This window comes from Carcharodon carcharias, chromosome 14 (genome assembly GCF_017639515.1).
Source record: "Carcharodon carcharias isolate sCarCar2 chromosome 14, sCarCar2.pri, whole genome shotgun sequence".
NCBI lineage: Eukaryota > Metazoa > Chordata > Chondrichthyes > Lamniformes > Lamnidae > Carcharodon > Carcharodon carcharias.
This window is the reverse complement of record NC_054480.1, coordinates 30,772,729-30,788,947: the sequence shown is the minus strand read 5'-3', so window position 1 is coordinate 30,788,947 and position 16,219 is coordinate 30,772,729. Positions and strand designations below refer to the sequence as shown.

At 42.2% G+C, this 16,219-nt stretch overlaps 1 protein-coding gene across 1 annotated transcript in view; it reads right to left on the bottom strand.

Moving 5' to 3' along the window:
• The window catches only part of ptprt (protein tyrosine phosphatase receptor type T), a 1,444,026-nt gene that overhangs the window by 43,792 nt on the left and 1,384,015 nt on the right, over positions 1-16,219 (bottom strand). Inside the window, exons 24-26 of the mRNA XM_041204432.1 lie at positions 15,552-15,668; positions 3,772-3,926; positions 3,336-3,471 (exon numbers count right to left, since the gene is read on the bottom strand). Of these exons, the coding sequence (XP_041060366.1) occupies positions 3,336-3,471; positions 3,772-3,926; positions 15,552-15,668 (408 nt within the window). The remainder of the gene's footprint in view (positions 1-3,335; positions 3,472-3,771; positions 3,927-15,551; positions 15,669-16,219) is intronic.

Below are 16,219 nucleotides of genomic sequence, written 5' to 3'. Positions count from 1 at the left end.
CAGACCCACACCTCCCAGCTTGCACACCCTGCCACCTATTCAATCATGACAGCCATATCACTCAAATAGACTGTACTGCACTTGCTGACACACTTCCCTTTCTCTTACAGCACATCCAGAAGCAACAAGTGCTAACCAGTGGGGGGGGCAAATACGTCTTTAAGTACTCAATGTCATGGAGCAGATGATTCTGGCAATCACTGGATTCGCCATTGCTCCACTATGGCCAGCAGCTGGCATCCTTAGAATCCTGCTTCTCACATCCCACTTCCCCCTCATCCTGCAATTTTGAATGATTTAGAAGCTGCTGATAGTGTGAGCATGCAGCTCTTTCTTTCCCCACATCCCTCACCACCTTGTGTCTTTCTCTCTTCAGAAACTCAAGGTTTGCAATCTGGCCAGGCAGTGCTGGAAGAGCAGAAGACAATGACGATAAAGAGACACTGTCACTTGCTCTCATATTTCACAGCACCATCTAAGGTATTGATACTGCCCATGAGCACATGGTGAGACACCAGGCATGAATGGCCTGAAGTCAAGGCAGGGGAGCAAGATATCACGGGTGCTAGGTCACTGATAGCTGAGCTTGCACACAGGTTCTGCTACAGAGGACCTAAATGAGCATTTTGATGGGGCAGCTTACTGAAGCAAGATGATGTACATGCACAATTAAATGCTTGAAGCATTGGCAGGCCTGCCAGAAAGCCTGCATGCAATGTCAAGGAGCATGGAGGAGTCTAACAATAACTTGGCACAGGACTTTGCACAGAGATTGGAGCGCATCCTTTTGGCATGGAAGTGATGTCCAACTTCATTAGCATACTTGTGGGCCCAGCCATCTGCTGTCATGTCAGACTGCTAACATCATGGCTGTGCATACCAGTGTTGAAATGGGCTTGCAGAGTGTCACTGCAAGCCAGCAATCTGTCCTCCAACACATTGCTAGGATTGCTGATGCAGGGCCCCATGGGAGTAGCAGTGGCTCCCTGCAGCATGAATCTGCTGTCCTTGCTCAGGAAGCCCAGCATTTGTCTCACCGCCACTGCCATTTCACTAGTACCCTTACAGTTACCTGCCAGCCAACCAGCCCAGGCTGCTACTACCCAGGCTGAGGTTATGCACTCCAAAGTTGTGCTTTCTGGACCCAGAGCTGCTTGAGGGTGTCCTCCAAGGCCAACTGCAGTCTCGTCCTTGAAAATGAACAGCTATGCTGCAACCACTGGAATAGTATTGCTTGGAACACTAGGACAGACAAAGGCACACTGAAGACAGACACTAAGGCAGCACATAAGGGTGACTGGTTGTTGTTTGTATGCAATATGGCATGGTGTGACTTATAAATTTGATGTGAAAAGTTTATTTTGTGTTGGCTTTTATTTTTGCACTATGACAAAGTGGATGCTGTGATAACAGAAAGAAGGGAAGATGCGGGGTTGTTGGTGAAAGATGAATTGGGGTGGCCAGAAAAGGGATGTTTAGGTTTCCTCCTCCATTTCTTCTCCTACTCAGCTACCCATCATATATCTAGCGGCAAAGGCTTTCTTCTCATGATGGTGGGGTTGTGCATGCAGCAGATCACTACAAATTTTGACATCTGCTCTGCCGAGTATTGCAGGGCTCCCCCAGAGCTGTCCAGGCAGTGGGAGCATTGCTTCAGCATGCCATATCACATGTCTTGTGCAAGCATTGTTTGCTTACTTGTGGGTGGTTTATGCGCCAGAATCATCAGCCATGTCATCAGCAGATAACTCTCGTCACAGCCTTTGGTTTGTTGTAGTGGCTCAAATGCAGGTGAATCAGTAGGTTGCCATGGAATGAAGGCACCAAGACTGCTGCCAGGAATCAGAGTATTCACCTGCATGATTCACTGCGTATGTTCGCACACCAGCTGGTGTTGAGGGAATGGAATCCCTTTCGGTTGTGGTATGTCTCAGCGTTAGCTTGCGATGTCCACAAAATGACGTGCATGCAGTCATTGGCACCCTGAACCATGGGGAAGTCTGTAACTCCCATGACACCCCATGCTCACTCTGTCTGCTGATCTCTGATGAGAGAGTAGAATGTAGTCAGCTATTGTTGAATAGAGAGTGTCAGCGATCTACTTCCCTTATGCAACAATGACATACTGTGAGATGTTGCAAATATCTCCAGCTGCAACCTACAAAGAGCTAGACAGATAAACATTCACAGCCACTGCAATGCTGTCCTCGCCCTACTCTGAGATTTCAGTTGTGAATGCAATAGATGGAAGATTTCTGTGAGGATGTCCCTAATGAAGCACAGGCATCTCATCCATTGTCCCTCACTGAGGTTCAGGTGGGAGAGTTATTCCCTGAACACCTTGGGTGAACATGGCCCATTGTTAAGAGCCTTTCTTCCTCTTCCTTCTTTCTCTTCCAGCTGTTTTCCCTGCACTTGTGTCACCTTTGCTTATTCTCCCAGGTGTGCTGTAGTCCAAGGACAGTGCTGTAGTAAGTGCTGGGAACAACTAATTTTTGCAGAATGCTTGAAGTGAGGATCAAGTCCTTCCGCAGCTGCTGCACCACTCCCTTTAGCAATGTAAAGAAAAACTCAAGAAAGCATCAAACACTTGTACAATTGTAGCACCAGCCAATATAAACCAACAGCTACAAGATTGAAAATATTTGATGGTCCTTTTAAAGAGGGTTGGTGTGGGGGTCCTGCCAGCTGCTGAATCCATGTTCAGCTCTGCATGATTAAGAGAGGGCGTTAGTTGGAGGATTGAACTCCAGAATGGCAACACTGGCATCAAATCAGCATCTGCCTACTCTGCGTATATCCAGCCAATGTTCACTTTGTGCACATATGCCCTCACTGATACAGCATCCAGTACCAGAAATGCATGCATGTCTAAGGACAGCATTTTAAACCTTTAAGGTCACTCATGCATGGAAAAGAATTGGGTGCTATACATCTGAATTTTGTGTTGCATGTATTTTGGCATATTAAGGCAATGATTTTCTGAGGTTGCACTGCCAGTGAGGAGTCTCATTTTGGACGAATAGCCGGTGGTTATATCTAATGTACGCATGAGTTCCCAACATGCATGGCTGGGACCAAAGCTTCTGCTGGCTATAGGAACTTGGACGATTATTCCTGAAATACATTCATTTGATGAGGGATTATTTTGGAATGGACTGCAAATCTTCTTGCTTTCAGTCAAAATGCAATTCTATACCTTCAAGTGACAAAACATATTCTTAATGTTTACTACATTAATCAAAGGGACAATCTTGGACAGATCTGAAAGTGCAAAACAAAAGATAAAATTTCAAGGCAGTGAAATAATTATTAATAAATCATATGATCAATACCTCTGTCTGTACCATGTTGACCCTCTGCGAGCGAAGTTCTCTGACACAATTGTAAACGTCCACGACACCTTCACTTTCTGCCATATCAAGCATGATGTCAATAGCAATAAAACATCCTGTCCTCCCTGCGCCCGCACTAAAACATGAAAATGTTAAAATAATAATGGAACAGCAACACACTGCTTAAAATCTGAAAGTCCAATTATAATGCTCATTTTATTTTTATGTGCATCAAAGTATAATAAAATTCAGGGACATTAAAGGTGTGTTTCACTTTTACTTCACTTTTTCCCATTTGTTGTAGAAACGGTAATCCTTAATGAAGCTGCATTTTTTTTTGAACAAGCAGCATAACAATGGTGATAAGCATTAATCAATTGACAAATGGAATGAGGGCCAAGTGATGAATAAAATGTATACCTTGGTTGTGACATACCTGCAATGTACTATAATGGGACCAACATCAGCTGGGTTAAGGAACTTTACTTGTCTTACAAATCCCAATAAGCCTGTTGCATAGCATGGTACTCCATGATCAGGCCAGCTGGTAAAGTGGAACTGTCTAATCTCTCGAATTTCATGATTACCCTTCTATAAAGAAAAAAAGTTGAAAAGAGATATTCACATTTTAAAAGAAAAAGTCCTCTTCCACTTACTTCGTTAAATGCACCCTTTATTTAGATACATGCAAAGAATATGCAAGAACCCAGGAATATGCTGGAGTGGAAAATCATACAGCTGCCCATCCAGCCAGTCCCAATGTTCATTCTCAGATAGATCTCACTGCTGAAACTAGAAATGAAAATCAGGCAGTTTCGATAATGGCTAGCTAACCACAATGCCAGTGTTATGTCCATCGCAGCAAGATGAATCATCTATCCCTTTCTGTCTTTCAATATTGAAGGGTCCTGTGAAAGGTTATTGACTTGAAATGTTAACTCTGTTTCTTTCTGCACCGATGCTGCCAGGCCTGCTGAGCGGTTCCAGCATTTTATTTTTATTTCAGATTTCCAGCAACCGCAATATTTTATTTTTGTAATTTTTAAAGCAACTATCATTTATGACCTTCTGGTACGCATAAACCCAACCTCATGCATCACACGACATTGTATTCATTAATTAGAGTGTGTAAGCACTTACCTTTGCTCAATGATGTCTCAAATAAACAACTTATTAACACAGGGATGATATTTTTGCTTTTCTTTGTTGCTCTTTTTCGAGTGATAAAATTCCTTGTTTTGGTGAACTTTGAGCTGCTCTGTTTGTTAATATACATCCAGGTTTATTACATGTAGTGCTGGATTGAGGGCTGCAGCCTTGTGCTTTCTATCAATCAGGGTCCATTACCTGGTCTATGAAAGAGGTTTCAATACTTCCTTCTTGCTCCATTTTACAAGCCCTGTGCAAATTCTACTGAATAAATAAGCAGTATTTTATATTGGTTAACTGACCATTCAGGTGCTTGAGAAGTGTAAAATATGCACTTGGATTGGTTTAATTCACTTTTCTTAACACTGACTGATATGAATAATACAAAAACTTCAGAAGAAATTTGTGCACATTAGCTATTGGATTTGGGTTTGTTATTTTCTGCAATATAAGGGCAATCAACCGTTAATTTGTGAGACAAGGTTACCCCCATAGTCTGTAATATTTGCCAAATTTTTGGTAAAGTTTCTGGAATATGTGTGTTATGTATTGAAAGTCATTTGAATGTCTTACTGAGCTTGCCATACTTGACAGCTGGGCATTGTAAGATCACAGAGACCATGTTGGCTTTGCTGAGTCCAGTTACTGCAGTCAATAAACAAAGCAGCTTATTCAACCACCTCTGCGCCTATGCGAGTATTAATCAATCTCTAAAAGGTTATCAGCATTACCAATATGCAAACATGACAAATTGGTGATGAGGACAATGGACCTTTGCAGTAACGCCACTTGAACAATGAAACAGCTAGTAAAAGGAAATTACTAGTTAAAAAAAGCACGCCTGCCAATACTCCCGAAGCACAAGGTTCAAAATCAACAACTGTAGAGTTAAATTAATAAAAGGAATTGCTGCTACCCTGAAGATTAAAGCAATTAGATCAGGGAGCAGTGCGGTAACTCCAGGTTTAAAGAATAAATGGGTCCCGATCCAACCGGTTGAGAAGTCTCCCGGAGCATTTCCGAAGTTAAAAGAAACACAAAGGGCCTCGACAAGAGCAGAAATAAAAAGACAGAACTAGCCAGCAGAGAAAGTGCCGCAGTGATTTTGTTTTTTTCAAGCGCTTAAAGAAACAAGAGACCCACAATCGCGGTGATCCTGAGAAAAGCGCCAGAAAACTGCAATGACTGGGCTGCCAGCTCCAAAGTTCAAAAACAGGACCAAAAGGGAAAAGGAAAGAATCCCAGAGAAAAGAAATGCTCTTACCTTGAAAGTTTTAAAAAAGTTTAGAAAAGAAGGCTCACACTCACACCAAAAGCAGAAAGTATGGGAAATAACCCACAGAGACCTAACTGGTAGCTGCTGACAGCCTGAATTAAAAAAAATGGTACTGTCTTAAAGCGGTAACAGCATTTAAAGTAGTAACTACAAAAAAGGGTGAAACTACAGTAAATAAAGAGTACCTGAAGAAAATAAAATAAAAATGATTACACTCACCAGAACTATGGAAAACTTTGATGAGACTGTTGAAACAGTGGAGCTCTTACACTGAATGCATGGATTTTTTTTGTCCTTACAAATGGAATTAAAAATTATAGAAAGGTGGCAACTTTCTTAAGTTGATAGGGGCTAAAACCTTTGGCTTACTAAGAAACTTGGTGCAGCCTGACAAACCTGGCACAAAATCATCTGAGGACATTGTAAAAGTCCTAGAGACACATTTTTCCCCTAAGCCACTTGTCATAGCAGAAAGATTTAGGTTTCACAAAAGAAACCAAGAGGGGGAAACAATTGCGCAGTGTGTTTCAAAAGCTCACTGAACATTGTGAATTGAAGGAAGTACTGAACGATACCCTGCATGACATGTTGGTTTGTGCCCTTTGTACTGAAGCAATCCAGTAATGCCTCCTGACAGAGGCTAACCTCACTTTTCAGAAAGCTACAGAGTTTACAGTCCCCATGGAGCTGGCTGCAAAAGAAGCACAGCAACTGAGTGCATCAACTCACATGCATAATGTGACAATTGTGCACAAGTGTGCACAAAAGCTATCAAGCAGCCACGAATGTTACCATCATGGAAAACCTGGTCACCATCCATCGGAATGTTGGTGCAGAGACCTTGAATGCTGTCATTGGGCAAGAAGGGACACATTGGGTGTGCCTGCAAAAACAAAAAACTAGCGGTGAATCAGAAAGGCAAACCAGAGAAAAAGGAATCTGCTGATTCCAGTGCTCAAGAAAGACGGCTCCATATGTATCTGTGGTTACTGTTAACACTCTGGACAACATCCATATTGAGGACCTTTTTTCTGGCCTGGCTGGTGGACAGAAATTCAACAAACTAGATCTATTCCAGGCCTACTTATGAATGCATATTGATAAAAATTCACAAGAATATCTGACCATCATAACACACAAGGGACTGTACTGATATTGCCGTTTACCTTTTGAAATAACATCAGCTCCAGCCTTGTTTCAGAGGGCCATGGACTAGATCCTGAGTGGCTTGCCTGGAGCTCAGTGCTATCTTGATGACATCTTGGTAATGGGCAGGACTGATGAGGCTCATCTCAAGAACTTCGATGCCACCCTACAAATGCTAAAGGAGTATGGCCTATGGATTTGCAAAGACGAATGCGAGGTTTTTCAGCCCTCTGTGAAATATTAGGAGCTACTGAATTATTATGGGAGATTTATTCCACAGCTGGCAATCCTGCTGAAACCCCTGCATGAGCTTCTGTGTTAAAACAAAGCCTAGAAATGGACAGGAGCCTGTGATGCTGTGTTCAAGAAGGCTAAAGCTGCACTGACAGGTTCCAAGTTACTGGTGCACTTTGATCCCTCCTTACCTCTACAACTTGCATGTGATGCATCGCCTAATGGAGTTGGGGCTGTTGTTTCACACATAACGCCTTCAAGTGTGGAGAGGCCCATAGAGTTCGGTTCACGGACTTCAAGCAAAGCAGTGAGTCAATACACTCAAATCGAACACAAAGCACTGGGGATCATTTTCAGAATCCCGAAATTTCACCAGTACCTGTTTGGATGAAAATTCACGCTGCTGACTGGTCATTGACCTCTCACCTCAATATTCAGTCCGCACACAGGCATCCCTTCTTTAGCTGCAAGCAGAATGCAGCGTTGGGCATTGATGTTGAGTGCTCACACATATGACATCAAATAGCGAAAATCTACTTTGCATGGCAATGCGGATGGTCTTCCGAAGCTGCCGCTACCAGTCAGCCATGTGGACACTGCTTGGAAAGACATTTTCTAGTTCACACATGTGGAGAACACACTCATCACTTCAGTCCAAATCAAGAAGGCCATGCAAACGGATTCAACATTGTCCAAAGTCGTGGACCCTGTGATGCATGGCAGCTCTTCCTCAATCTTCTGAGTCTCAGCTGACCTTCATCCTTACACTTCCAGGAGGATGGAGTTATCAGTCACTTCAGGATGTTTGTTTTGGGGCATGTGAGTTGTTATTCCACCAACGTTGAGCAAACCAGAACTGGACCAACTGCATCTTGAATGCTGTGGGATAGTTTGCATGAAAGAGATTGCAAGAAGCTACTTTTGGTGGCCTGGCCAAGACATTAAGGCCAAGGCAAGATCTTGTCCTTCATGTCAGAGTGTGAGAAACATGCCTCAGTTGGCACCCCTCCATCCATGGGATTGGCCAGAAAACCCTAGGCAGCACATCCATGTCTATTTCACTGGTCCATTTGAAGGAACAACTGAAGGTTGTGGATGCTTATTCCAAATGGTCAGAAGTTTCAGTGATGTCCTCTACTACAGCTGAGTGTACAATTCAGAGTCTAAGAGAAATGTTTAGTCGTTACTTGTTACCAGAACAACTTGTGACCAACAATGGACCTCAGTTTGCTTTGCAGGAGTTTGAGAAATTTTTGAGAAGTAACGGAATTCATCACATCACCTCAGCACCATACAACCCATCCACCACTGGATTATCTGAGAGATTTGTTAAAACCATGAAACACACTTTAAGTTCGGATGAGTTTAATTCCTCCATTCAAAAGCGTCTGGACGCATTTCTGCTAATATACCAAAACTTGCCACATGCTTTGGCTAAAGCATCTCCAGCATCCCTATTAATGGGACAGCAACACGCACTTGCTTTGATCTGCTGAAACTAACAAAAACATGGCAAGTTGTGCAAGATCAACAGCCCAACCAAATGGAGGGAAAAGCACAAAGATCAAAGACAAGAATTTTCTATTCTGGACAAGAAGTTCTAGCTCGTAATTATGCTACTCAAGCTAAATGGGTTCCTGCTACGATGATTGCTCAGATTGGACCTGTTTTGCACACAGTCCAAACTGCGAATGACCTCACCTGGCGGAGACACATTGATCAACTGTTGTCAAGTCAAGCGTAATCTAAGGATACACCTCTTATGGAAAAGTAATCTCTAAGTTAAGAAATGCCGACTCCAATCTCACCTCCTCAGTGTAGCTCGACTGAAGTTGAGGTTGTCTCCCCTTCACCTGCATTAGACAGTTTATATATTTGAGGTTGTCTTAGCTCCACAAACTTGGAGATCAAAAAGGTGCAAAATATGTTTTTAAACTATGGTTTCTTCCAAGAGGATTCCACTGCAGGTCCAGGGTTGCCATTGGTCTCCGATGAGCATTGCTCTACTAATGTGCCGAAAGTCCACCGTAACCCACAGCAGGAGAGAAGACCTCCTGAGTGTCTGAATTTATAAAGTCAGAGGCTTGAGATGTGTTCAGAGGGACAGAGACAGTCTACCCTCTTTGCCTAGTCCTAGAAATGTTTTGTTAAACTGACATTTTCAATAAGGGATATGTTGTGTATTGAATGTTTCTCGAATGTCTTATTGAGCTTGCTGTACTTGGCAGCTGGGAATTGTGGGATCACAGGGTCCATGTTTGTTTTGGTGAGTTCAGTTACTGCAGTCAATAAATGAAGCGCCTTATTCAACCACCTCTGTGCCTATGTGAGTATTTGTCAATCTCTAAAAGATTATTGGTGGTACCAATCGGTAATCATAACAATGTGAAGTGATGGCTGGGTCATTGCAAAATGCATAAAGTTGCTTTGGGATAGAATTTAGCCCATGTTCTCTTGGGTTGTGTACATATTGTGTATAATTGCTTCTATTGCTATCAGGTGATGGTCTATAAAGACTGGAAATACAAAATCTCTACGTTTAGTCTGAGTACACATTCAAGGCAAGGTGATGTGTGTTATTCTGTGCCAGTAGTGTTAGCTGTTTAGTTTCCTGTTAGCCATGCAGTGCATCCAGCTTTGTTTGCCCTACAAACCAATACTTGGATAGAAAATTATGGCACTGTGCATGTGATTTTACTCACTAATGCAAAAGTAAACACTCTTCAAAAAAAAAAGCTTATTCTGAAAATGTTACAATGCATCTATTAATTACAATCAGCTTAAGTCATTTTAAAAGGATTGTGGTTAAATTGAAGATTAGGATATAAAATTTTGTCTATAGCGTTTCCGGTGTAGAGCAACTCCACGAGCTGAGGACCTATGTTGGAAAATCAAGCCAGGGCTCAATTCATGGGCCCATGATTTTCCCTCTATTCAAACAAAGACCAATTAATGGGGAGGGGTTGGAGGGTGACTAACTTCGATGGGGTCAGAACAGATCTGGCCCAGGTGAAATCAAATCAATAATTGGCAGGCAAAACTGTAACTGAAGAATGGGCTAATTTAAAGAGGAGATAATTTGGATACAGAAAAAGTACATTCCAATGATGGGGAAAGATAGAGCAAAGAAACCCAGAGTTCCCTCGATGATGAAAAAGGCAGAGAGTAAGATGAAGCAGAGAAAGAGTGCATATGACAGATGTCAGATGGATAATACAACTGAGAACCAAGCTAAATATAGAAGCTTCAGAGAGAAGTGAAAAAAACAATAAGTGAAGCAAAAAGTGAGTATGGAAGAAACAGTCAACTAAAGATGGTAAAAGGAGGGGTGGCGCTGATTAAGGACGAAGTGGATTTATGCAGGGACATGGCTGAGATACGAAATGACTACCTTGCATCTATCTCCACCAAAGAAACAAATTCTTCCCAAGTCACAGTGAAAGAGGAGCTAGTTGAGACATGGGGCTGGATATTGTGGGGCCGATGGGGTTCTCGTCCAATGGTTAGAGAACTGGTGGGGGACCACTGTCAATTCTGTGGGGAAGGCCTGACAGAATCAAGTGCCCTTCAGGGACTTAAGTGGCCACTGTTGGGTCTCTCCCATGATTAAGGTCCCTGGTGGCAGAAGTCCCGCCTGTTGAGAACTGCCGGCCAACCAGCAGGACCGATTGCAGCTGACAACAATGCATCCACCAGAGGCCCAGGAATTTTGTGGAACCCCAGGCCAAAGGTGAGTGAGGACGGGATGGAGGTCACGGGGTGGGGTTTGCAGGATGAGGGTGGGGGGTGGCGGTACAGGGGATCAGAGGCAAAGACAGGGAGGGGACTTTTAACAGCCCCTCTCCTTCCCAATGCTGGGTCCCTCAATTGGGAATGCTATGCAGCTCCTTTCAACTTCCTGAGGTACCAGGAAGTGCACATCCAAATACTTCTTAAATGTTATGAGGGTTTCTGCCTCTACCAGCTTTTCAGGCAGTGAGTTCCAGATCCCCACCACCCTCTAGGTGAAAAAATTCTTCCTCACATCCCCTCTAAATCTCCTTAAATCCATGCTCCCTAGTTATTGATCCCTCCACCAAGGGGAAAAGTTCCTTCCCATCTAACCTATCTATGCCCCTCATCATTTTATACACCTCAATCATGTCCCCCCTCAATCTCCTCTGCTCCAGGGGAAATAACCCCAGTCTAACCAATCCCCCCTAATAACTAAAACTCTCCAGACCAGGCAACATCCTGGTAAATCTCCTCTGCACTCTCTCTAGTACAATCACATCCTTCCTATAATGCGGATTCCAGAACTGCACGCAATACTCTAGCTGTGGCCTAACCAGCATTTTATTCAGTTCCAGCATAACCTCCCTCCTCTTATATTCTAATCCTTGGCTTTAACCACCTTATCTATCTGTCCTGCTACCTTAAGGGACCAGTGGACATGTACACCAAGGTCCCTCTGATCCTCGGGACTTCCCAGGATCCTACCATTCATCGTGTATTCATGTGCTTTGTTGGTCCTGCCCAAGTGCATTACCTCACACTTATCCTGATTAAATTCCATTTGCCACTGATCAGCCCATCTGACCAGCCCGTCTATATCCTCTTGTGATCTAAGGCTATCCTCACTATTTACCACCCCACCAATTTTCATGTCATCTGCAAACTTGCTGCTCAACCCTCCTACCTTCAAGTCTAAATCATTTATATATACCACAAACAACAAGGGACCCAACGCCGATCCCTGTGGAACCCCACTGGACACAAGCATCCAGTCACAATTTGCCAAATTGCCTTGGATCCCATGGGCTCTTACCTTCGTTATCAGTCTCCCATGTGGGACCTTATCAAAAGCCTTGCTGAAATCCAAGTAGGCTACATCAAATGCATTGCCCTCATCTGCACACCTGGTCACCTCTTCAAAATATTCAATCAAATTGGTCAGACATGACCTCCAATTGGTCAGACATGACCTCCTTTATCTTAAAGGCGATATAAGATAAAGTACATTTTGGTGAGCTCAGGAATAATGGGTGTCAATTGGCTCACTAATGCACATCCCACTGCTGAAGACTGGGAATCCTGCATCAGCCCCTTCCACCCTCACCTAATCGGGGGAGGTTCTTACGGCACCAGGAGAATGATGCAGAGCCTGTCCCATGATTAACCTCAGTGCTTCTAAAAATGACAATTCAGACAGAATTAATAGTCACCTGGACAAATGTGGATTAATTAGGAAAGCCAACACAAATGTGTTAAGGACAAATCATGTTTAACTAATTTGCTTGAGTTTTTTGAGGAGGTAACAGAGAAAGTTGATGAAGGTAACGTGGTTGATGTGGTATACATAAACATACAAAAAGCATTTGATAAAGTATCACGTAACAGACTTGTCAGTAAAGTTAGAGCCCATGGAATAAATAGGACAGTGGCAGCTTGGATTCAAAAATTGGCTGTGTAACCAGAAATAGAGCGTAGTGATAAATGGTTGTTTATGGGACTGGAGGAAGATATACAGTGAGGTTCCCAAAGGGGTCAGTGTTAGGAATCTTGCTTTTCTTGATATATATAACTTAGGTGTACAGGGTGCAATTTCAAAATCTGCGGATGTAACAAAACTTGGAAGTATCGTGAACTATGAGGAGGATAGAGTAGAACTTCAAGTTGACATAGAAAGGCTGGTAGAATGGGTGGATAAAGAACAGATATGTGAAGTGCTTCTTTATGGTAAAAAGATTGAGGAGAGGCAATATAAGATAAAGGATACAATTCTAAGGAGGGTGCAGGAACAGAGGGTACATGTGCACAAATCATTGACGGTGACAGAATGGGTTGAAAAGGCGGTTAATAAAGCATATGAGATTTATACAAAAAGGCAAAGAAGTTATCATAAACCTGTATATAAAGCTGGTTTGTCTTCAATTAGAGTATTGCATCCAGTTCTGGATACCACACTTTAGGAAGGATGTGAAGTCATTAGAGAGGGTGCAGAAAAGATCCACAAGAATGGTTCCAGGGGCACAGAAGTTCAACCTATGTTGACAGGTTGGAGAAGCTGGGGCTGTTTTCCTTAAAGAAGAGAAGATTAAGAGGAGATTTGATAGAGGTGTTCAAAACCATGAGGGGGAGAAACTGTTCATGTTGGTGTAAAGGATCAAGAAACAAAGGATACTGATTTAAGGTGATTGGCAAAAGAAGCAATGGCAACATGAGGAAAACATCTTTTACACAGTGTTATGACCTCTGACCTTATAAGGTGGTTATGTTTTAAACTGTCTCCTTTAATTCAAGGTAAAATGGAGTAATTTGGGGAGGGAATGGGACCTCCTACAAATCTGCCTAAAGATAAGTCTATGTGATCTGTGATCTATGTGATATGGGATCATGGGAGCAGAGGGACATTTTCATAAAGGACACTGGAAGATTCACCCCGGTGAGGACAGGGAGAAGAGATCCTGTTGAAGCTGGGAGGACCTTGGGATTTTATATACACGATTACATCTTTGCTGAGAGTGTGGTATAATGTATGAATGTAGCATGGGGTTTTTCGTTGTGTTAAGAAGTTAATGGGGAGTACAATTTATGTAATTTAGTGTCCAGGGGACTTTGGATTGAATACGGCTGCTGGTGTATGAGACTCAAGCGCTGAAATGGTATGAAATGGAAATGGGAAGTGAGAGACCCTACATAGCAGAGACCAAGATGGAAAAACTAGACAATAAGATTGCATGTCATCCCACATTTGTGCCGGAAATAATGCGATAGCTTGTAACGACATGAGGTGTACCTTTGTTGTATCGACATTGTTCGGATTATGCTGATTTTAGTTGGTTTGTTACAACAGAAGTTTTAAAAAATGAAATCTTGTCCAGTAGTTTTCTTTCCATTGGCATCATGGGGAGTCCTTTCTTTTTAAAAAGTTATCGGTCTCTAAGAGGATTGTAACAAACAGCATGGGACCATTAATTGGGAACTCAAATGTTAGAAGTTCCGTGCTCATAGTGCTGAAGTCAAATATATACTGAGATAATAGAGGAGACTGATATAAAGTGTCACTTTATCGATGGTGACATGTCTAATTAAAGCCAAACAACACATATCAACTAACAAGACCTCAGATATTGAACATGAAATGTCACGTCAGTGCAGGTTTAGGTAAGCAGTGTTAATTGGGAAACTTCCTTGTAAAATTGTAATGCAATGTCCTTTGCTCTGGCACTGTAGGAAGAAGGTCTTAATATGGCACTTTAAACAGAGGCTGAAATTTACCATTTTATAGTGGCTAATCATTTATTCTAGTGCTATTGACTCATGTGATGAATATTGTTAGAATGATCATAGTAAAGCAATATTCAATTCACAATCAGATAGGTCCAAGCTATTATTTCCAGGGACTGCATACTTGCACATCATGGAGTCATGGGAGCTACATAGGCATGCAGTTTTTCAAAATCCTTGCATTCAGGAAGATACCTTGCAACTGCAAACTTCCATATGAGTCACCTCCCTCTATGTAGCGTGGGAGAACTGGCCCTATAAAATTTAACTCCATGTTCCCATCAATTTGCATATATCTCAAGTTGCTGCTACAAACAGGCCTAATGTTCAGACCTGGAACTCAATGAGAAAACAGAATATTAAATAATAAAATTCCATCCCACAAGATCCCACTGGGGAAAACCAGCAAGTAAGAAATACAAAAGGACATGAAGCTAAATTGACAGGATTTCCAACCCTGGGTTTCCAAGATTCTGGGGTTGCTTGTGGCCATTTGGTTGTAGGTTGGGGACCTAGTTGATAAAACACTCAACCATGCAGGTCTGATCTGAGCCGAATTAGCTACTTTAACAGAAAAGCAATTGAGAAACTGGAATTGAGCTCAGTGCACTACAGCTCCCTGTCTGATCATTATCCTGTTAAGTGCATGTGTGGAAAATCCGGTGCGGATCTGATTTAGTTCAGCTGGTTTCATGTCCATCCCATTATTGGATAGCCTGCCAACAGTCACTTGGCAGAGGTATTGGGGATATCCAGAATCTACTCCAGCAAGAAACAGCAACTTCAGTAGACAATGGAATAAACTAACCAAAAACAAAAACAATGCTTACTAACTTATCATCAAAACTCTATTACCAAAATATGAATTTTTCCAGTATAGTTCCACAAGAGGGCAACCCAATATATCATAACTAATGATGGCACTGTCAGTTGGAATGTTCCACACAGGAACTATTATTTGGTATCAGTTTGATTAGTTTATTTGCAGGCATTTATTCTACTTCAGTGTTCCAGAAATGCAACAGGCAAAAATTAATTTTACAGGATCTATATTCACTGTACTTTCTAGCATTAATATGCTTCAACCTAGCTATGGATTTTGAAACATCTCACCTGGCTGAAGCGACATGAACTTTACATACCTTTTGAACTGTGAAAGTCCGTATAACATACTCTGCTAGTGGTTCTGTCTCAACAAGTGTTACTTTAATATCTCCATACAGCTCGGTATCATCTGGCCAATATCTGCAGCATTTCACCTGGTACAGAACAAGAAGAGAAAAAAAGTTCTGTCTGTGAATTAGCAAAGAATAGCATTCATGCAATGACTGCTATGAAATAAGTCCCTCTGTTTCCAGATACTCGCGAGAAGATATGACCATGTATGAGCTAATATCCTTTGGTATCGATCATGGACAGTAGGCCTATACTGCAGTTCTGATATTTAGTTGCTAAGGTGGGAAATTATTCCCCTAAAATCGCTTCTTAGGGGCTCCCTCCAGAAAATCGGTCTAAATGGGCACATCTTAATATCACTCAGAACATAAATGTTGTCTGATATGTCTATAGATTGAAAGTTACTTGTGAATTCTTACTACAGCCCTTCCTTGGTTATCAAGGTCAGAATCCCATCAGGAAATAACTGGCTCTATTTTTTATATTTTGCACTGATAATCTCTTGTCACCTCATGTGCTCCTGCTAGCTCCATCAAATCAATCACAGATAAGGCTAATCACTTCCTTGTATCACTCTCCACTCATATCCTTCTTCCACACTCAACCCTTCTACATCCACCCTTGGAAAAAACTA